The 19,532-nt window shown below is 40.3% G+C and overlaps 2 protein-coding genes across 7 annotated transcripts in view; both read right to left on the bottom strand.

The window, feature by feature from the left end:
• GPAM (glycerol-3-phosphate acyltransferase, mitochondrial) overlaps nt 1-9,987 on the bottom strand; it is a 32,910-nt gene extending 22,923 nt beyond the window's left edge. For 2 of the 5 annotated variants that reach the window (XM_064663302.1, XM_064663299.1), the window contains exons 1-5: nt 9,931-9,957; nt 9,495-9,724; nt 8,008-8,138; nt 5,895-6,017; nt 2,813-2,886 (exon numbers count right to left, since the gene is read on the bottom strand). In XM_064663302.1, coding sequence (XP_064519372.1) covers nt 2,813-2,886; nt 5,895-6,017; nt 8,008-8,109 — 299 coding nt within the window. In that variant the 5' untranslated portion in view covers nt 8,110-8,138; nt 9,495-9,724; nt 9,931-9,957. Of the gene's footprint in view, nt 1-2,812; nt 2,887-5,894; nt 6,018-8,007; nt 8,139-9,494; nt 9,870-9,930 lie in introns of those variants that run through there. The other 3 variants (XM_064663300.1, XM_064663298.1, XM_064663301.1) reach the window with 3 other exon arrangements.
• A 486-nt stretch (nt 9,988-10,473) lies between these two features.
• ZDHHC6 (zinc finger DHHC-type palmitoyltransferase 6) overlaps nt 10,474-19,532 on the bottom strand; it is a 101,167-nt gene continuing 92,108 nt past the window's right edge. For both annotated transcript variants that reach the window (XR_010432350.1, XM_064663309.1), the window contains exon 11: nt 10,474-11,690. The gene's annotated coding sequence lies outside the window, so the exon portion shown is untranslated. The remainder of the gene's footprint in view (nt 11,691-19,532) is intronic.

Here is a 19,532-nt window from a genome sequence, read left to right on the forward strand (position 1 = left end):
AAGTAGCAAAAGTAAGTAAAGTTTTATGAAGGGCTGCCTAAAAGCTTCTTTATCTGCTAGTAAATTGCCAATATGTCCATGTTATAGATGAAGTAACTCATATACAGCACAAAATATCTGAGACAACTGGGGTCTGCATCACTTCAGTCCAGGGTGACACTGGCCTTAAAACACCCATGGTATCACAGGAAAGTAGTAAACAAACCAGCATATACATTTTGTGCCTCTGCTGGAACCAACTCCCCAGCTCAATAAGGTCAAAAGAAGAGGTAGTGGTGATTTCCAATTTGTTGACTTTCCACCAAGGAAAGTAAATGCCCAGCTAAGAGGTTTGTCAACTTCTTGAAGGCACACTGGGTCCTCTTGGGAAAGTTGCTCACGTAAGCACAGGGTAAACTCTCACAGATACTTCTGAAAAGAAGTTTGCATTAGCCACAAAAACTAAAAACGCTTTTTTAATAACTTTTTCTTCCCTCCTAGTGTTTTTAAATACCCAGTTTTATGTGCCTCCTACACACCTTCTCCTTGCAAAGTTTTAGCAGGAGCAGAACCCCTGAATAACAGTAAATCTCTATAAATTCAAGTGTTTAAGGCAATTTCTCTTATGTGGACAGTCTCTTCTTTCCAAATTAACCCTGTCCTTTACTGTCTAGATCATACAAGCAGCAATCACCTGACAAAACACTACTTTGAACACCAAACATCACAGAACATGCAAGTGAAACAGGAAGGGCTAAAAATCCCCAGCAGTGAATATGCACTAGTATTTTCCTCCTCACCCCCCTTACCAGGCCAGGACTGGACAAGCCACCACTTACGTGGGTCACCCCACAAAACAAACAGCTGGGACGCCGGAACAGCAGAGCTGATGCCACCAGTCAGAATTTAGAGTTGGACAAAAAAATAAATTCTGGCCATTCCTGAGGCCAGAGCACTGAATATTACGTAAAACCCTTGTCCTGAGGTCTCTTGGTGCAATGCATGGCTGATTTTCTAGTGAGTGTCCCAAACTGAACCGTGGGTGGTTTCCATGCTGGAGTGCTGCCAAGGTCTCACTGCTTGTCACCACCTGAGTTACTGATCTTGGCTGTTAAAACTCCCTACCACATTTCAGTAAATTTATACATGTGTTATAAACAGCTAGGAAAGATGAGAAGGAACTTCTACACTGCAAAAGGCCAAACTACCTGAGCACACAGGCCCCTTGCACTGTAATTAAGATGAGTGAACATGCACAAGCCACTGGCACAGTCTTGACACATAATGGTTACACAAATATTCAGACCGCCTCAAAGGACAAAGAATTTTGCTATTCATGCTGTCAGAGAAGCAGACTGGTAACTCTGTTTTAATTGCTTTTTTCCTTTTCCCCTTCTCTTTGGAGTTTGAGAGCCTTATTAATTTTTCTAGAAAGCAAAGATAAGGATATGCTTCTTTCTGACAACGATTTTGGTAATTATGAACATATCATCACAGCAGCATACAGATATTGCAGGTATCTGTCAAGGTATGAAGACCTCTTCATTCGTTTTACAGCTTAGACATGATGTAGTTTAATTAGGAAAATCTGTTTGCTGATCATGTAGCAATGAGAAAAGACAAAAACCACACAGAATGGACTCAGTCAAGATATATTAAAAAACTGGCAGTCATACCTCAGCCAAAGGCTGTGATAACGTCTCAATACAGTTACAGTACTCCAGCAGTTAAAGAGAATCCCTCTTGCTGTCTAAGGCTGGGAAACTGTGACTTTGTAACCACATGGGACCACAGAACTTCATTAAAACTGTCATTTTTCACACCATAATGACATTCTGAGCTAAAGGCATTTATTTCAGAATAGTTCATTAACCCATATCTTTTGCCCTTTTATTTCCAGTTTAAGTAACTTTGACCATTCAAAACGATTCAATCATCAGACTTCTGAAACTAATTTAAAAAAAACAGTTAAAATTAAACACTATTTCTGTTATTATTCTGTATCCTAAACTACAAGCTCAACTCTTAAAAAAACCATAATTAATTCAAGTGTAATAAGGAACAGTCTCTAACATTAGCTTCCTCCCTCTCAAGCACAGCACAATACTGCCTTTCTTCCACTCAGACACTTTGGCTCATTTCTTTTAGGCTGCTGGCCTCTCTTTGTTTGCTCTGACTCTATGACAAACACTGCAGGACCTGCTTACGCTAATGATTATTGAAAAAAAACTAAGCAAGCATTATTAACTTTCCAAAGAACAGAATATTTGTGCTTAATTCCAGTATCTTTGTCCCAGAACTCAAGATAGCTTCCATTAGTGCAAAGATACATCATCATTTTTAGGTTATATACACCATTTTTCAGGAGCTGCACTCTGCCACTGAGGCAGAAAAAGTATCTTAAGACATATTCAGATTTAATTGCCATTACTGATAATAGTCAATGCCTAAATTGTGAGCCAGATCTGCTCAGTAAATTAAAATGAAGTCTGAAGTCATTCTGCACATAGGAATAAATCAGCTTTTCTCAGCATTATGCCACAGATGTTACCATTTGCACTAAAGGATCTAGAGGTGCTCCAGTTTTTGTGAAACAAGTTTGACGCTTACGCTCCTTGTCTATAACCCCAATGGACTTTGCCCAGCTCCCAAATACACACAGCCAGATTTAACAAGTACATTACTTTCCTGAAGGCAGCACCACTTTCTGCATTTTAGGACCACAACATATATTCACTCAGTCTGGACTACCCTAGAGATTTCTCTGTCATAAAACATTTCTCTGTCAGAACACACTGGATTTTAAAAGTAAAAGAAAGACTTGCTACATTACCTTGTATGTGTTTCATTGATATATATGACATTACGTAGACCCAAAGAAGGAATACTAGAATTGAAAAAGTTATCCTGTAAAACCAAGAAAAGAAAAGACTGGTGAATTATTTCGTTACATAAGAATAGCTGTGTCTATTACACTCACCATAACATTTAAGACAATGCAATGTTTTCCATTTGTACTATAAAAAAACCCCAAACCAGAGAAGCACTGAACCTGCTCATACAGTACACACAAACTGTTCCAAAATGAAAATGAAATTCGAGTCACTATTCCGAACTCCAGTACTTTCACAGAATTCTCTAGGCTTTACTGCGTGGTTGCATTGGCTGTATTCTTCAAGCCACAATATTTCATTGTATTCTGACGCAATATAAACCAGGACTTGTCATAATACAGAACTCATCTTTAGACAGAACTTTATTAAGCCACATTCAGCATTAGTATAACCACAAGCAGTTGATGCCCAGTCTGTGATATCCAGTTTGCCAGCAGATCAGGCATCATGTAACAACAGCCCAAGGGTCAGGATATCCATCCACAGTTCGGTGGCAAATCTCCACATTCCTGCTCTGCCTGAACAACAAACTCAATCCAGCCTTCTAGACCCTTGTTACAGACTCCACATTCCAAGCTATTAACTAGGGAGAGTTTAGGAGCAGTTCCACTCTAGATAAACAAATATTCCTTGGCAGAAAGACCTAAACTTTAATCTTCCATATTCTGAGGAAATACCTTGACCGAGAGGCTAATTTCTTTCTATCCAGATAATACGCAATTATAAAACTGGTTCCATGCCAGCAGTGAATTACAGCTAAAACTACTGGAACTGTACATGTCAAAGAAGACAAAAACAGGACAGTGAAGGAGAAAGATGGTTACCAGTAGCAGAGCTGCAGAACAGTCTCACCACCAATTCTGCAATGCGAGTCAGATAAGAGTCATTTGCTTGTATTTTGTTTAGGACACACTATTCGCCACAAATTAAAATATACAAGTGTCCTATGTAATTTGCAAATCAGGTAGAAATTATGGGCTACAGTGGGAGCACAGAGTCTTCTACCCCCCTGCTAAAGCATAACTGTGCCGTACATTCAATCAACCAATTGTTGCTTTAAGCTCTTAAGAGGAAACTTCAAGGTAATGCTAATTTCTTTGACTATTCACTGGTGATTTTTTGTGGATCTTAAAAGTTGATGAAATGTTCTGGCAAAGAGAAGAGAAGTGACTTGTTCTTATTCTCCCACAGAAAAACCAGCAACAAAGTTAAGTACCATGGAATGCCCAAATCCATTCCAGTGCTCTAATCGTTAAGTTATAACCTCGCTCTGCGAAGCTCATCCTCCAGCTGTAACGTCATACTTTAGCTTTTCCTTATTTAACTCTTCCTCAATCCTGTGTCAGGCAGAGGATCTGGTTCTGTGAGACCAACTGAGCCGATACAGGATCTCTCTACTGCTGCAAGAAGCCCAGCTCCCACCACCACATCCTACCCTTTCCTGCTGAACACTATCCCTCACCATCCCTCCTTAACTAAGAGCATGTCTAGCATTCACCACATCCCTTAATGAGCCACCTTCATTCAGACAAGACTGAAAACTAAGAACTAGACTAAAAACTAAGACTAAATGAATAAAGCAGGTAGTTTTCTGCTTGATTAGTGAACTTGATCAGCCCCTAGGAGAGCAAGAAGGAAAACGAGAGGGAGACTCAAGACCTGCCACTCTCAGAACTACCAAGCTGTTAGTTTGGCCGACACACTTAAGGAAAGCTGTCTCACTCGTTCATTTCTTTTCCTTAAGAGAAATAATTAAAAAGGCAGATCAAAAAAAAAAAATCTGGAGTCTAAAGAGAGGATCTTCTTTGTTACTGACTGTGCAAGGATGGTATTTTCTCCTTATAGCAGAAGGCAATAAAGGGCTCGATAGGTCATGCCCCTACCTTAAGAGGGATCTCAGGATAGTTAATTAGTTTCCTATTAAATGGACAAAATACAGAACAAGATTTTTATTTTTAAAGCGTAATTCCCAGCTTGAGATGAATAGCCTAATTACTAACAGGCAAGTTACTAAATGTATAAAGCCCTAAACTGAGGATTCATACACAACTTTTCACACGTCAAAGCACTTGACTTGTCTGTTAGAAGTAGTCTCTCAGTTTATCTAATTGCTTATCTTGTTTCCCAAATCATATGTAGCCTTCACAGCACATTTGGATTTCTACACCACATTTGTGTATCATTGCTGGAATGTTCTGCTCTGGCAGAGGAATCGAGTGAAATAATAACTTCTCCTTGGTCAAAGAGACAAGCAAATTTTCACTCTAGTTCAGCCAATGATGGAGCTCAATGCAGGTGTAACTGTGCAATTTAAAGCCCGGGCTGTACACACAGTCAAATTACAGGACGAACTTATTGCAAACTATATTATGCCATTTATCAGCATTTTGCATCTTCAGCTTACAGAAAGCCTGCCCACTGCAGTTCAATGAAGTTCACATTTTAAATCAGTTTGCGCAACCTCTTTAGAGCCACCATCTTGACACTGTTCCCAGCAGACAAATATTTCCACTATGGCAACTGGCACTCCTTGTTTCCAGGCTGGGCAGAGAAGCAAGGAATCAGCCAGGTGTAGAAAACTGACTTGTCCTCTCATGTACAGGATTGACCAAGTTTGAAGGGAGGCATACTGCTTAGTTTTGAAACTGCATTTATTCTGTGGATAGAGAAATAAAGTGTCCTAAAAGCAAGCTTTAACACTTTCATGTGCACCAAATTCCCGTTATTAATTTAACAGAGCAGATAATTTTGCCATACCATTTCCTAGAGATAATTCTGCGGAGCTGGAGAGTTTTGTGCAAGGAGTAAATCCGCACTGAAAGGTGGGAGACTAAGCATCACAGCAAGTCTGTGTCATCCATTAATTCCATGACAAAGAAATATAACCACAAACAATGGCGCAAAACTTTATGAAGTAAAAACACTGTGACCTTAATTCTGAAAGTAAGGAAACTACTGAAAATTCATTATGCTGCAACTATGCATTATTGTCAAACATAATCCAGTCTATAATCTTCTTACCCGGCTCTGGGGAGTGCATACATAGCAACATCGTCCCACAAACGGCCTTTTTCTGCTCAGCAGAGCCTCCTTCCATTTTAAAGTGGCAGATCGGAAAAGAGTGGGACGAGAGTTATACTCTCCCTGCAGAACAAAAGACCACTGTGTAAATATGTAGAAATATATGTTTTACTGTGTATGGGAAAACTTTGAGTAAGAGGAGTTGTCAGACGCACATATACATAAAGCACAAATTTTTCCAAGATTTTTCTAAAATAAACTATGTTATCTCCATATGATGTGATTTTAAAAATAAAAGCAAAATCTCAGTGTTGTACTGATGTATCTAAGCACTGCAGCACATGCTGACACACAAAATTTTAAAAGAAACAATAACTAACTAAGAAACACCAAGGAAACTGCCAGCTGAGAAAAGTGAAAGAAATTAACAGTAAACTACATTCTCAATAGTGTAAACATGCTTGTAATATGAGCAATATATTTGAAGCTTCAACTGAACATCACATCTGTAAAATTGCAACAAGACTCAGTGTATCCAAAAAATTAACTCAGCAGACTCTGAAGGCACTTTCCAGCAGTTTCGTGTAGAGTGATATGAAAAAGGAACCCCTGTGCCTTCTCCAAGGTTACACTGTCTATCTGAAGGTTACACAACCAAATAATCCAGAGTAGCTGGATTCACAGAACTCATTCTCCATGTTAGAACACTATGTAAAAATTGTTGTTAAGTATGCTTTCAAAGATTGTTTCAATTAAATTCTACTGAATTATTGCTTGCCTGAGAATGAGCACTGGGTTGCCATTTCTAAACCATACATTTTATTCAAAGGGAAGTTACTTTCAGTATTAAAAGGGAAGTTACAGAAACAAACCAAAACAAAACCAAAATGATGTTTAAAATTGCACATTAACGTGGAAGAGCAGCAGGGTAGAACCAATACCTTAAACCAGCATAAGGGCTGTAAAACACAAATACATCATCATATACTCAGCCCAGTGAGAAACAACCAGAAAGTCAAAAGCAATGCTGCAGATGCCTAAAAACTGAATTGTGCACATATCACACTTGGCAAGAGTATTGAAGTCACCTGGGAAATATTCCAAGGGTAAATCTTCCATCTGAAATAAAGAAGCATCAAGACCTAAGCCTGCCATAATCCCTTTCTGTCCAACTTTCTGTAATGCTAACACCAAATTAAACCGACTTTGTAATAGTGTCCTTCTTCTGCTTGCCTCCAACCCTTTACTGAACTCACCACTACTTTCTTAGAAAATCTCCTTCCTATCTCTTCTGTCCTGCCTGCCCTTATCCCACTTTCTCACAGATCTCTTGGTTACCGCAGCTTGCTGTCTGATGTCATCTAGCTCTAGCTAGATAGAAAACCCAGCTGCCAGGACATCTGTCTTTCCCCCTCAACTCTAAACATGTCTTCAGTTCTTCTTCCAGATCAAGTTCAAAGCCCTCCTCTCCAAATCCATGTCTAATTTCTCCTGACCTATGCTGCTAAACCAACCAGCATCAACCCAGTCCCCATGTGGCTCTTTTGGCTCCACCCAGCCCAGTCCGCTCACTGACACTTTGTCTCCTCCAAATCCCAAGACTCACTCAACAGAGGACATAGACTTTTAATAGGTTTCTTATTTATATCCACCAATTTTTTCTGCCTTCTGTATTGCATGAAAAGCTCCAGCTTCAACGGCTATGCGACTTTGTATCTTCAGCTTCATGCTCCTTTTTACCTGCGCATTTTATACTACATAATGCAAAGAGTAACAAGTTTTCTATTTGACTTTCTGCTTCACTTTGAGCTACTCCAGAAGGGGATTCTGTACATTTACTGCTACATAAAATGATTAGTAACATTACACCAGAGGACTGTAAGACTATCAATAGGGTTTGATAGGGTTTTTCTTTTCTAGCAACATTAGTCTTTGGTAGAGAAATGAATTGTTGGATCCTCCTTACATTTCAAGTTAAATTAAAACCAAACTGTACCATGCACAAGAGAAGTAATGCCTTATCTTTGTTCTTCACAACAATAAAAATGTCCACCTTCAACTTGAAGAAACAATAAAATAAATATGGCCAGTAACATTCACAATTTTTACTTACCCATTCTTCACTGGAATGCTTACATCTACTGATGCTGCAGTCTGCTGAGGCGGACAAATAGGAAACATCTATTGTTCCAAGGGACAAAGCAGTTTCATCCATGACACAGGAGTGGAACTGAAGATCAGAAACTGCAAAATAATAACACACATATGTGTGTGTATATATATATGTATATAAACCTATACAGAAGCGCACACAGAATTTCAGTGATGGGCATCTAGCAATAAATTAGCAAATTGGTATTTTTTCACCTTTCGATAAAAGTTCAGTTCTAAAGATGTTTCATTGCAGCTAAAAATCAGCAAGATTTTAATATGCTAAAAAAACCAGCACATTCAAGTTCCACAGCACACCAATCAGCTTCCAGCATGCTTCTCTCTCTCTGCTCTTCTTCCCCTTACAGGTCACTATGCTCCCTTGATAATTTTCCACTGTTCTTCACTGCATGGCTTAAACCATGCAGCCACAAGGATACACATTTCAGCCACTTTCCAGGGCTTACTATTCTCTTGCACTCCATGACTTCATTCTTTTATCACTTGCTTCTCGAGGGCACCTATGATCTACAAAAAATGTCATTAATGTTCTCTCCCAATCCTATCTCACAGTATATTTTATATGTCTGGTCCAGCTGCAGTCAAACCAGTTTGCAAACTCCTCAGAAGGAGTGCTCTATAAAAAAGCACACCCCTAAATCTGAACATGCTGCTGACATAAGTGACATTACAGGCTTATTGGATTAAAAAGCAGTAAAGAAGTCTAAACTTGCATTATTATTTTGAAATGGAAGTTTTATAATTTATATAATAAGCATAGCAAATAATTCTCCCTTCGCCAAAGAAAAAAGAAAGGGCAAACATATTAAAACAACATAGTGATGTAAAATATACGTGCAAAACACTACAAATTAAACTGCTCTGTTATGGAGAGATACTGAAATAGGAATTCCAGCATTTTCACCCAGAGAAACTGTAAAGTGGCAATACCTTCCTCTTCTGTCACTGCAAAGAAACTTCAGTCATGGCCAAGCTACGAGCCATAAGGAATAAGACTGATCCCATGTTGTACGTTCTATGCTAAGATCCGCAACAGCAAGGCCTAAAACTTTAATCCAACGTTTTTGCCTTTCTTAGTGCCCCCTCCAAGCTGCCACAAAGCCCATCTGGTGATACCCAAGCACAGAGTTCTCAATACAAACTGGAGTTCGAACCGATATAACCATGCAGTCATCCTTTTGTCTCTGCTAGCTCTTACATTCAATTTGCCTTTTTTCGTAATCAGTGCTCAGGCAATTTAGTATATAAACCGCACAATAAACACCAAAAAACCCCCAGTAAACCTCTGAACGGTGGAAGCGAAACGCGTCCTTCTCGTGCTCAAGGTGACCTTGGCTGCGCCGGCACACATAAAACATGAACTTCAAAAAATAATACGGAATTAAAAGCTCGTGTGAGCAGCAGCAGCAGCAGCCCCCGTACACATACCTGTGAGACACCCGCAACTCGAGTTCCCGCTCTCGCTCCCCCTCCGCCGCTGTCGCTGTTCACCTGCCGGCCACCGCCATCCCGCGGGATCCACAGCGCTCCGGGATCGCAGGGATAGCAGGGCTCACTGGGAAGCAATAGGGCTCCAAGAGGGCTCCGGGCTCAGTAGGATTCAGGAGGTCTGCAGCAGGGCTCCGGGTTCAGCAGGGCTCCACAGCTCTCCAGCCCTGCTATAAATAAAACCGGGGCGCTGAGCGCGGTGCGGGTGGGCAGCGCTCCGGACACGGCGGCTGCCAAGGGGCCGCCCCGCGCCTCCCCGGTCGCCGCGAGGGGCGGGCGCCGACCGCGGGCACAGGGCCGGGGAGGGTACCCCGGGGCTCCCTGCGCCCTCCCGCCCTGCCCGCGCTGCCCCCCGGCGGCCCCACGCCCCCCGCACCCTGCGCTGCCGCCGCTCCGCCGCTCGGCCCCGCGCCTGCCGGCCCCGCACCGCCCCTCTCGCCACGCGGCAGCCACTGCGCTGCCCCGCCCCGCCGCCGGGGGCAGCACAGCCGGGGCAGCACCGCCCCGCTCCGCCCCGCCCCGCCCCGCCACCACCCCCGCCCCCGCCACCGCCACCGCCCCCGGCCCCGGCCCCGGCCCGCGCCCGGCCGCACCGCGTACTCCGCCGCTGCCCCCCGCCCGCCCCCGCGCCCCGCGGCGGCGCCGCGCCTGACGCGACTTCCTGAGCGCCCGTGGCGAGCCCCGCCGGCCGCAGGGCCCCGCCGCTGCCCGCCCGCTCCGCCGCGGCACCTTTACACCTTTGCATCCCCGCACAGCCGCTGCGGTGCCCGTGCCCCGCCTGCCCGCTGCGGCCCCGGCCCTGGGGCAGCCGCCGCATCGTCCGACGGCCGCTGCCGCCGCCCCCGCGCCCGGCGAGAGCAGCGACTCGCGGCTGCTTTGCCCTCAAATCTGAGCTGCTAAAACAGGAAAACGCTGGAAAAGCGATGTGAAATGATGTTTAATAGTGTTTAAATGGGTTTACGGCAACCCAAGAGTAGCCGTTGAGAACAACTGCAGAAATTTCGGGACAGGTATCGATCTGCCCCCCCGGCCTTGCAGCAGTGCCAGTTTGCCTTTTACTGAGCGCAAAAGTAAATGTTGATTGAGATTGCTACACATAGGCGAGAGTATCCTTTGGCTTTGGCGTTCTTGGGCTATTTAAAGACAGGTTCTTTGTGGCTTGAGTTACAGACCAACCAGTGCCTACATTTTTTCTTTGAATATCTGTTTGCAGTGCAACACAGGAATAAAGTGGCAAGATACAAGACATCGCTTTATGCTAATGCAAATACTCTAATTAGAAATCTAAGTAACCCAAGGAGGTGTTCTCCTAAGGGTCTTCCTTCTAGATGTCATTTTGAGTGTGTCACAAATAAGAATTGTTAAGTAAGAATTACAAATTACTTTCACACATTAGAGAAGATCCATAAGAAGTGATAGACAAAAAAACAACTGCTACATGCACACGTGAGTTGCCCTACTCCCCACAACCGAGTGCCTTCAGGAAGTACTACTGGAGTATTACAGCAGTAGTTTACAAAGCATTCTGCATTTTATGGCTCAGAAGGGATTTTGAGTCTGAATTTTCCCCCTTTAGCAAGAAATGATACTCTTCACAAAGTGGAGTTGCAAAGACACCTACTTTTCAAATAAAAAATACGATAAGATGTGAGATAGTGAAACGTGCAACTCACATAAAGTTTGTATTTCTGTGTAATAAGCAGTGCAGCGTTTGTGTATTGCAAAGCACTGTTTTCTAGGGCATCACATTTTGTATAAAGAAAGGACAATCTCTAATGGTACTTCTTAGAGCACATTCACATACTAAAGTTTTCATCCAGTTTTCTCATAATCTGGGCCAGGAATTTCGGATTTGAAATTCTTGAGAAGGTGAAGGAGAGGTGGTGAAATTGTACCAAGCACCCACTTAAAACTTTTGGTCTTGAGAAGGAACGTAGCTAGAATCTCTGGCCACTTTGAAATACAAGCCCATAACTGTCCAGCTTTATAACAAAGCTTTTGACTTGATATCAACTTTTTCTTGATTTGTTGAAGATCAGCCAGGACAGAGGGGGCAGATTTTGCTTTCAACTCGGTCTGCTTCAGCTAAGAGGATTTGTAGCTGCTTCACTAATCAGAGGCAAGCCAGGAGTCTGTCTGTATGAAAAAGAAATAACACATAAGGGTTTCACTGACAGAGTCACAGTGCTACTGTCAGTGATGTGATCTCAGTTATTACATCCTCATCTCAGCTTTGCTTGCACAACGACCATCTCATTGCCCTGGTGGAGGCCCGAGAAGGAAACGCCTGTCTCCGATTCTGTGACCCAGAGCAGGGCCACATCCCACACTCAGGATTGCATGGTGTTTGACCTAGGTGTCAAGCCTCATGGAAGCATCAGAAGGGGAAGCTCTGAACTCCTCTCTGAAAAGTGAGATCAAGTGTTACATCACGTATTCCTATAAGTCTCTTGGCATAAGGAGCAGATCACAGAAGTAGTCAAAGTCCCAGTATAACACTGCAGCCCACATCCTGATCATTGCTTCCAGCATGGGTCTGTCTGTGTGCAATAGGGGAAGTCAGAGCCTGAATCATGTCAGAAATCACATTGGAGGGTATGATTCAACAGCTGGATTACATGAAAACTGATTATAACAGATGGTAATGAACAGTTATATCTAGAGTCTAAGCAAATGCAGGAAACATAAGGCAGTTAAAATTCTTATTAATGTTGTCTAATAATTTAATTGTTCCACTGATTTTGTATTGTTATTTGGGAACTTCTTAGTAGATACTTTTTATAAAAACCCTCAAGACTGCTTACACGCAACTTAACCTTCTCTAGGTATGGAATCATTTTGATTTTTTTCCCCTTCCACACATAAAAATAGGCTATCAATGAGTGTACTAGGTTTCAGTGTGCTATAATGTAACTCACAGCAAACTCTCATTCACTGAGTGTAAACCAAGCTTGTCTGCTTTGTTTCCCTCTATAAAAATTAGTATAGCACATTCAGAATCTAATATGGAGCTTTTAGCATGTCTTTTCCTTGCACACTTTCACACTGGTATATTTCTTCTGGTTGTAAACCAGTTATTTCTGTGACATAAGCAATACAACAATCAGAAGAAAAGCCTCAATGGCTTTATCATAATTTTATGCAGCCTCTAGAGTTTGATTTTGGTATAATTTATGAGAAAACTGCTTAGGCTATTCTCTAGACTGTTTTGAACAGAACAATAAATAGTGTTTTACTCATAATGATTCTATGTAACAATAATAATAAAAGGTTTCCATTATGATTGTAAAGCAGTTTTCTTGTTTTTCTAACCTTAGAAAATTCTTGTCTTATTGTAAAATAAATCCAGAGATAATTTTGCCACTTATTTGAAAAGGATCCTGAATTAGTCTAATGGAAATTGCAGCTTAGCAAGATCTTTTTACACTTGTATAAATCCTCAGGCTTAGTAGTAAAATCTCATTTCAGTACTGAAAGCTTGGTGGTGATGTTGTGTTGCCATGGAATCAAGCAAATGGGAAAAATTTTGGAGTGCCTAAAAGGAACAGACTTTCAGAGCTGCATGTGCTCCAAAAAGCTCAAATACCGCTGGGTTTCGCTTCCAGAAAATGGAGACTCTATCCTGCTTCCATTGAAATCAATGGGAGGCTTGCCACTGATCTCAGTAGGAGTGGGAGCATGCCTGAGTTTTGCAATCCATCTTTTTAAACTTCTTAAACTGAAGTGTTAACCGTGCCAGTGAGTCCAGGGAGGTAATTTGCATATGATGGCAAATGAGCAGAACCCTGGCTTTGTGTGACTAAGCTTCTGACCACATTTGTGCATAGCAGCCTGCAGATGAGAAAGAGCTGGCAGGACCCTTTTTTTCTTAGTCCTTCCAATTTTTAAATTCCTCATGAAGCTTCCAACAGAGTTCAACAAAGTACCTGTTTGCTAGACAGTGCTATGGGGAGGAGGGGGGAGAAGGGACAAGGGGACTTCTTTTTGCGTTGCCTCAACTCTGGCTCTGTTCCCCAAGCTCATGTCCAGCGATTCCCATGATGTCACTTTTAGTAATGGAGACATGTTTACAAAAGAGTACACAGCATCCTCTTTAAAAAGAAACTTTCAGCCCAGAGAATGCTACAAAAGTTAGGAAACCAAAAACTGTGCAAGGAGGGAGTAAAGATCCAGACAAAGGATCTTTGTGTGCAATGACCGAACTCGACCTCACATGACTATGAACAATAATGAATATGCAATTTGGCAGTGGCAGAACTCAATGTCAGCAGTACTGCCTTTGGTATACAATATATTAAGAGCATCTGAGAGTGTCAAGTGGCCACGAAATGGACTGATAAGATTGTGTGTAGAAATGGTTTATACTTTATATCGCGTTTCAAGACAAATTATTTTTTTCTCTTCTATTTCATTCCCTTATCTTGAGAACAAATGCAAAATTCATTAAGAGTACAGTGACTCTCTGCTAGGTAATACAGCATATCGTATCTCTATAATTTTGAAAAGAAAAGGGCATTTCAGCCCAAGCTGCTCCTGATTTTTCCCTTGAACTTGTTACTCACATTAATACAAAAAAAGCTTTTGTTCCAAGAGAAAGAACCAGTATAACTAACTGGGTTAAAACCAGTATAACTAACTTTTACCTTTTCACCATTTATCTATCAAGAAATTACACACATACTTGTATTTTGTACAAATCAGAAAATCCTAACTATCGAAAGGAATTTGCCAGCATTTTTAATTTAGGAATACTGAATGACAGAATGTGGAACAAGATTCTCCCATACTCAGGCCTTGAGCAATTATCTGCCATAACAATGCAAGCTTCCCCGTGCCTGCTGTGAGCAGGGGGTACATGTTTTCAGGGTGGTTATTTCAGTTCTCTGCTTTTCTTTGTTGAGGGTATTTGCAAAGCTGACATTTTACCTAAGAGTTGATTTTATCTGAAAAACAACAGATGAAACAACTAATTTACTGTATAGGCTCTAAATACTATTGTATTAACAGTGGTATTATCCATTCATAAATCATTAAAAATCAGTATGTGTGGAGGACTCTGTTGTGTAAAGGATAAATCTAGTTTTGCATTTACAGATATTTCAGGTTTCACTAATGACTTTATTTTATGTTGACCCAGTGAACTTCTACTTGTTGACAACTTTCCCACAGAAGACAAAGACTTTCTACTCTACCTCCCTCTCCAGGAATCCAGAACTGCTTTCTACCCCTCCAAACAAGAAACCAAGGAATAGAAATAAAGAAATCTGAGAGCTAAGGGCATTATGGACCATTTTGAAAAAATGGCATGCCATAGAAAAATCACAAAATCATGATCTTACCAAATTTGCTCTGACTCATCCTTCAGGGATTGCCAATTGTTCTAGAATAACACAACCCCTAATTAATATGAGGTGGTAGGCAAGTCTTTCATCAGTGTCTCAAAAGGAGGCAGTTTTTACTGCTCAGGTTTGCTCGATTGTGCAGCTGTTGGCTTTAGAAGGACTTGTCACATCTTGTAATTGAAAGCACCATAGATATTAGAAGTTGGGATCACAGATAGCTCTTTCAGCCAGTGCACAAGAATCTTTGCAACAGTTTATATGACACAGGTGTTGAATCACATGACATCCCACCCCTCCCCTCGTTTTCGGGTATTTGGGACTGTAATCAAGGCATTGCCGTGTGGGACATTGGAGGAGTCTTAATGACTTTGACATGAAAGACACAAGACCTGCTAGTTGGGAAATTTTCTCAGAATTTTGGAGATGTCTTTTGTAAAAACCTTGGGAGAGTTAGGAAAGTGTCTGGGCATCTCTTCTGATCTGATGCAATGATCCTGACGCAGAGTGCCATGTATTCTAATGAAGGCTTTACACTCCCAGTATTTGCCAATCCCACATGTGATTATCTCTTCTGTAGATGAACAGAGAGACATCTCCAAAGAGCAACACTCCCTGCCCCCCAATTTACTCAAGCAAACCAAATGGATTTGCTGATTTGGGCTTTGCAAAAAGCACGCAGGAACTAAACCTCCCCATAGATTTCTAGATATATTTCCTTTTTGTAGGTCTTTCTCACTAAAAAATAAAAGTTCTCAAGACTTTAGCTTACCATACACATAGAAAATTAACTTTATGTAACTGAAATTTTATCTATGAACACAATCAACAAAAAGTAAACTATAAATTTTGTTTCAAATTAACTGAGAACCCTGGCAAAAAGCAGTTTTTAGCTTTTGGCCTTCTCTTTTCACTAATCTGGCTGCACCACTTGTTACATTCCAATTCTGACATTCAAATCATCTTGAGCAATTTTCCCACAGTGTGTTTCCCAAACAACAGCATTTTTCCCACTCCCACTTATGTGTCTCTTGCATCTGGAACTGCAGAAAAATATCCTTGTTGGAGCCCTCAGACCCAGCCAATAATTGTAATGCAGTGCTAGATATCAAAAATTATGGGTGATCATTTGACCAAAACAATACCAAATGATCCAGCAAAAGCATACTTTTTCCATTACTAAATAACAGATATTCAACCCGTAAAATGATAAAATCTTACATAGGGTTGCGGGTTTTTTCACTGCTTCAAAAATCTAATACTCTCCCAATCATCTTATACCTTCATGAGAGCACAAATAGTTTTATTTTTATACCCCAAACTATTAAATTGTTTAGTTATTCCAAGATATTCACTTGAAATGGCAGAGGCCATGAAAATGATATAATCTCTTTCTAAGAGCTGATGTTTTTGCAGCTCTCTCCTTTCCTCTTTATAAAATAACAGAGCATTTTACTAGCTGTGTTTCACACATGACCAGCCACTGCTTCAGAAAAATTACATGGTCATCAGAAAACATCTGTTTCCTTATATCTAGCCTAAATTTTCCCTTTTTTCAGTTTGTAAATAGTATTATTATATTATAATATTTATCATAATATAAATTATAAATATTATGTTTATATTATGAAACAAAAAAAAAATAATGAGCAGGCCAGTGCACTTTGAATGTGCATTCAGAAATCTGCTTTAGTGGTCAGAATATACTGGGCATGCATCTGCCTCAGACTCTTCCTTGCAAAAAGTTTTCTTCTCATTTTCTATCTGTGCTACTGCAGTGTCTCTGAGATCAAACTGAGCTCCACCAATCAAGCTGAGTTGTGTTTCCCCATGAGATTTTTTTCAGAAAAGAACTTTCTGTGCATTTTCACCTGTGACATTTTTCAGGTATGTTTTTGAGGACAGTTAGTATTTAGTATTCCTTACATAACACAAGTTTGGAGTGTGCTTATAAAGTTAATGAATAAAACACAGTTGGGAAGCACTGGCCAGGTTGGAAACTGGAGAAGACCCCTATGCACTTAAGAAGTAATTTCTGGAACAGTCTTCCATGAGGATTATGGGGCAAATATCAGCCCCAAGTTTAACACACACATGGCATCATCTTGACATTTTTGGCCATTCCTCATTCAGTTTCAGCTCCTCTGGTAGATCATTAGCATGTATAGGCCAGGAGGTACCATCAATAATCCTACCTGGTATGATGAAACATGGAACAAAATTTCATAGCTTGTTTACACAAGCAATACTTGTTGCTAAAAATATCTTAGTTACTATATTTTAACTAAATTTCAAGCACTAGCACGCTATCTTATCTGCTTCTGATCAGTCCTCAAAGTGAGTGCCAATATATTTTTAAACATAATTTATTTTCTAATCTAGGCCTCGTTAAATCTCATAAAACCTGGGTCAGGCAGATCTGGAGCAAAAGTCAGCCTCATCTGTACTTAGAAAATTTAGAAGCAGAATAATAGACAGTCAAAGAGTCCCTATGCCATTTTGCAACTTTGTGGTCAGTAGCACGATCCACTCTCTTTGCTTCTCTGCTTTTCCTGTTATTCTGGACAAGATGTTTCCTGACCACAGATGTGTGTGATATTCCTGTGGTTAATTGATATTCAGAATTTAAAGAGGCTCCAAACAATGCAAAAGTGTGCATTTTCAGAGGACTACACTAGAAAAAATGTATGCTGGTGAAACCCTCCAGTGAAGAAATGCCTTAAATCTAACTTGTGGGATTTGCTATGGGAACTTGAATAATTTAGAAAGGTTTTTATTTAATGTTAGAGAAGGAAAAGAGGTAAGTGTTGTTATAGCTCACCACATTTCAAATAGCAACTGTGTCTATAATCCTTCTGATTCAGTTTTAAAGACTTGTTTCATTTTTGCTAAACTTAGATTTGTTTTCTCATCTCCAATCTCTTCAATTTCTTCCTTTCCGGGCTAAACTCTTGTCCTGGCTTACCACCACAAGTCTGTATTTGGTGCAATGTCCATGAAATCTTTAGACTCTTTTTCCTCAGTATAGATCCTGACTTAGTCTAATTAAAATTAAATATAAGAAAGAGAGTTAAAACAGTAAATATAGTACAAAATAAATAAAAAACCCCTCTTGTGAATGTTGATTATATCTTCTCTATCGACTTGTTATTTGTGGTTTAGCTTATATAGCCTGAGATCATTGGGGTAAAATCACAGCATGGCAAAAGCCAATGGCAAATCTTCCACCCTGACCAGGAAAGCTGCATCACACTGCTATATGGTATGAATATCACAAACTTATACACTGTATTACAGGACAACAACAGCTACCTACTTTCTGAACCCTATTTAAACTTATACTGTACGCTTCTGTCTTAATCAAGCATTTGACTTATGCAGGGAGGATTTAATTAATGTAGAATTAATTCAACTGAGAGTAACCTTTGAAACCATGCTTACATTATCAGCTGTGATTTGTGCAGGATACCTCATGGAGCTGCAATCTATGCATCCTTACGTAACAGGCATTAGGAAGCAGTTACACAACAATGCAAACACCATCAGCAGATGAAAATCCATGGCACAGACAGGATCTTGAGTAATCATCAAAGCAGTGCCAGAAAGCAAATTCTACCTGCAGAAAACATTTTTTGTACTAAATCCATTTCAGTAGATGCTCTGTACTTCTATTGCTAGTAACCTTAATCCACAAAGTGGATTTTCATTGTAAACTTTTTATGCTTCAAAACCTGTTAGTACAAACTTTGACCAACACTGCCACAAAATGTGTGTGCAATTCAACTCATATCTTTACTGACTGCAATAATAAACTTTTGATCTAAAACAAACAGGTCATTAGCAAACAGATACTTTTGTGCACTGAGGTTACTTGGGCCTCTCTCTTCCTGTCATACTGTTCTACATGCACTGTTCAGACACTTAGAGTTTGGTGTCTGAATATCTCTTTATGATGCCAGAGCACTGCAAGTTTCTCAAATTTAGCATGGGTGAACATACACCATTTCTCAGTGGACAAAGTTTATTAGTGCCCTTTAATTAAAACTGTTAATTCAGGCAATACTTTCATCTCAGGGTATGTCTAAATTCAGGCAGTCATGCCTATAGATACATCTATTCTAAATTCAAGAAATTATGTCCAATTATCTTTGTACTACCTTCAGAACATCATCTAAAGTTGATATAGTTTCTTGATAAATGAGTTTCATTCTTTATAAAAGGAGCATTCCAAGACCCCTTTTTACATACTTCAACATTGCAGAAGTTTAAGTGCTGTATAAAGTACTATATGGGACAGATTCTGGTCCCTTTTGCATCGATAGAAATTGGGATTATTCCAAATTTCCACTGTCGTAACGAAACAGAATTTTTTCCTCAGTCAAGGTGCACATGGATAGCCAGATATAATTGTGTGGTCAGAAATACTTTTTAGAAGACACATAGTTTATCACAGTTTAACTTCATGTTTTCCAGTAGTAAAAAAAAGGAAAATAACTTAAATACTGATAACATACCTTTTCTCTCACTTAAATTCCCAGTTGAAAAAAATAATAATCTGGTTTGTTTGTATGGTGACAATTCAATTTACCAGAAAATATTTCCCTAATTAAAACTACATTGCATTTGCCAAAGCCCTTTA

Source organism: Pseudopipra pipra, chromosome 8 (assembly GCF_036250125.1).
Source record: "Pseudopipra pipra isolate bDixPip1 chromosome 8, bDixPip1.hap1, whole genome shotgun sequence".
Classification (NCBI taxonomy): Eukaryota; Metazoa; Chordata; class Aves; order Passeriformes; family Pipridae; genus Pseudopipra; species Pseudopipra pipra.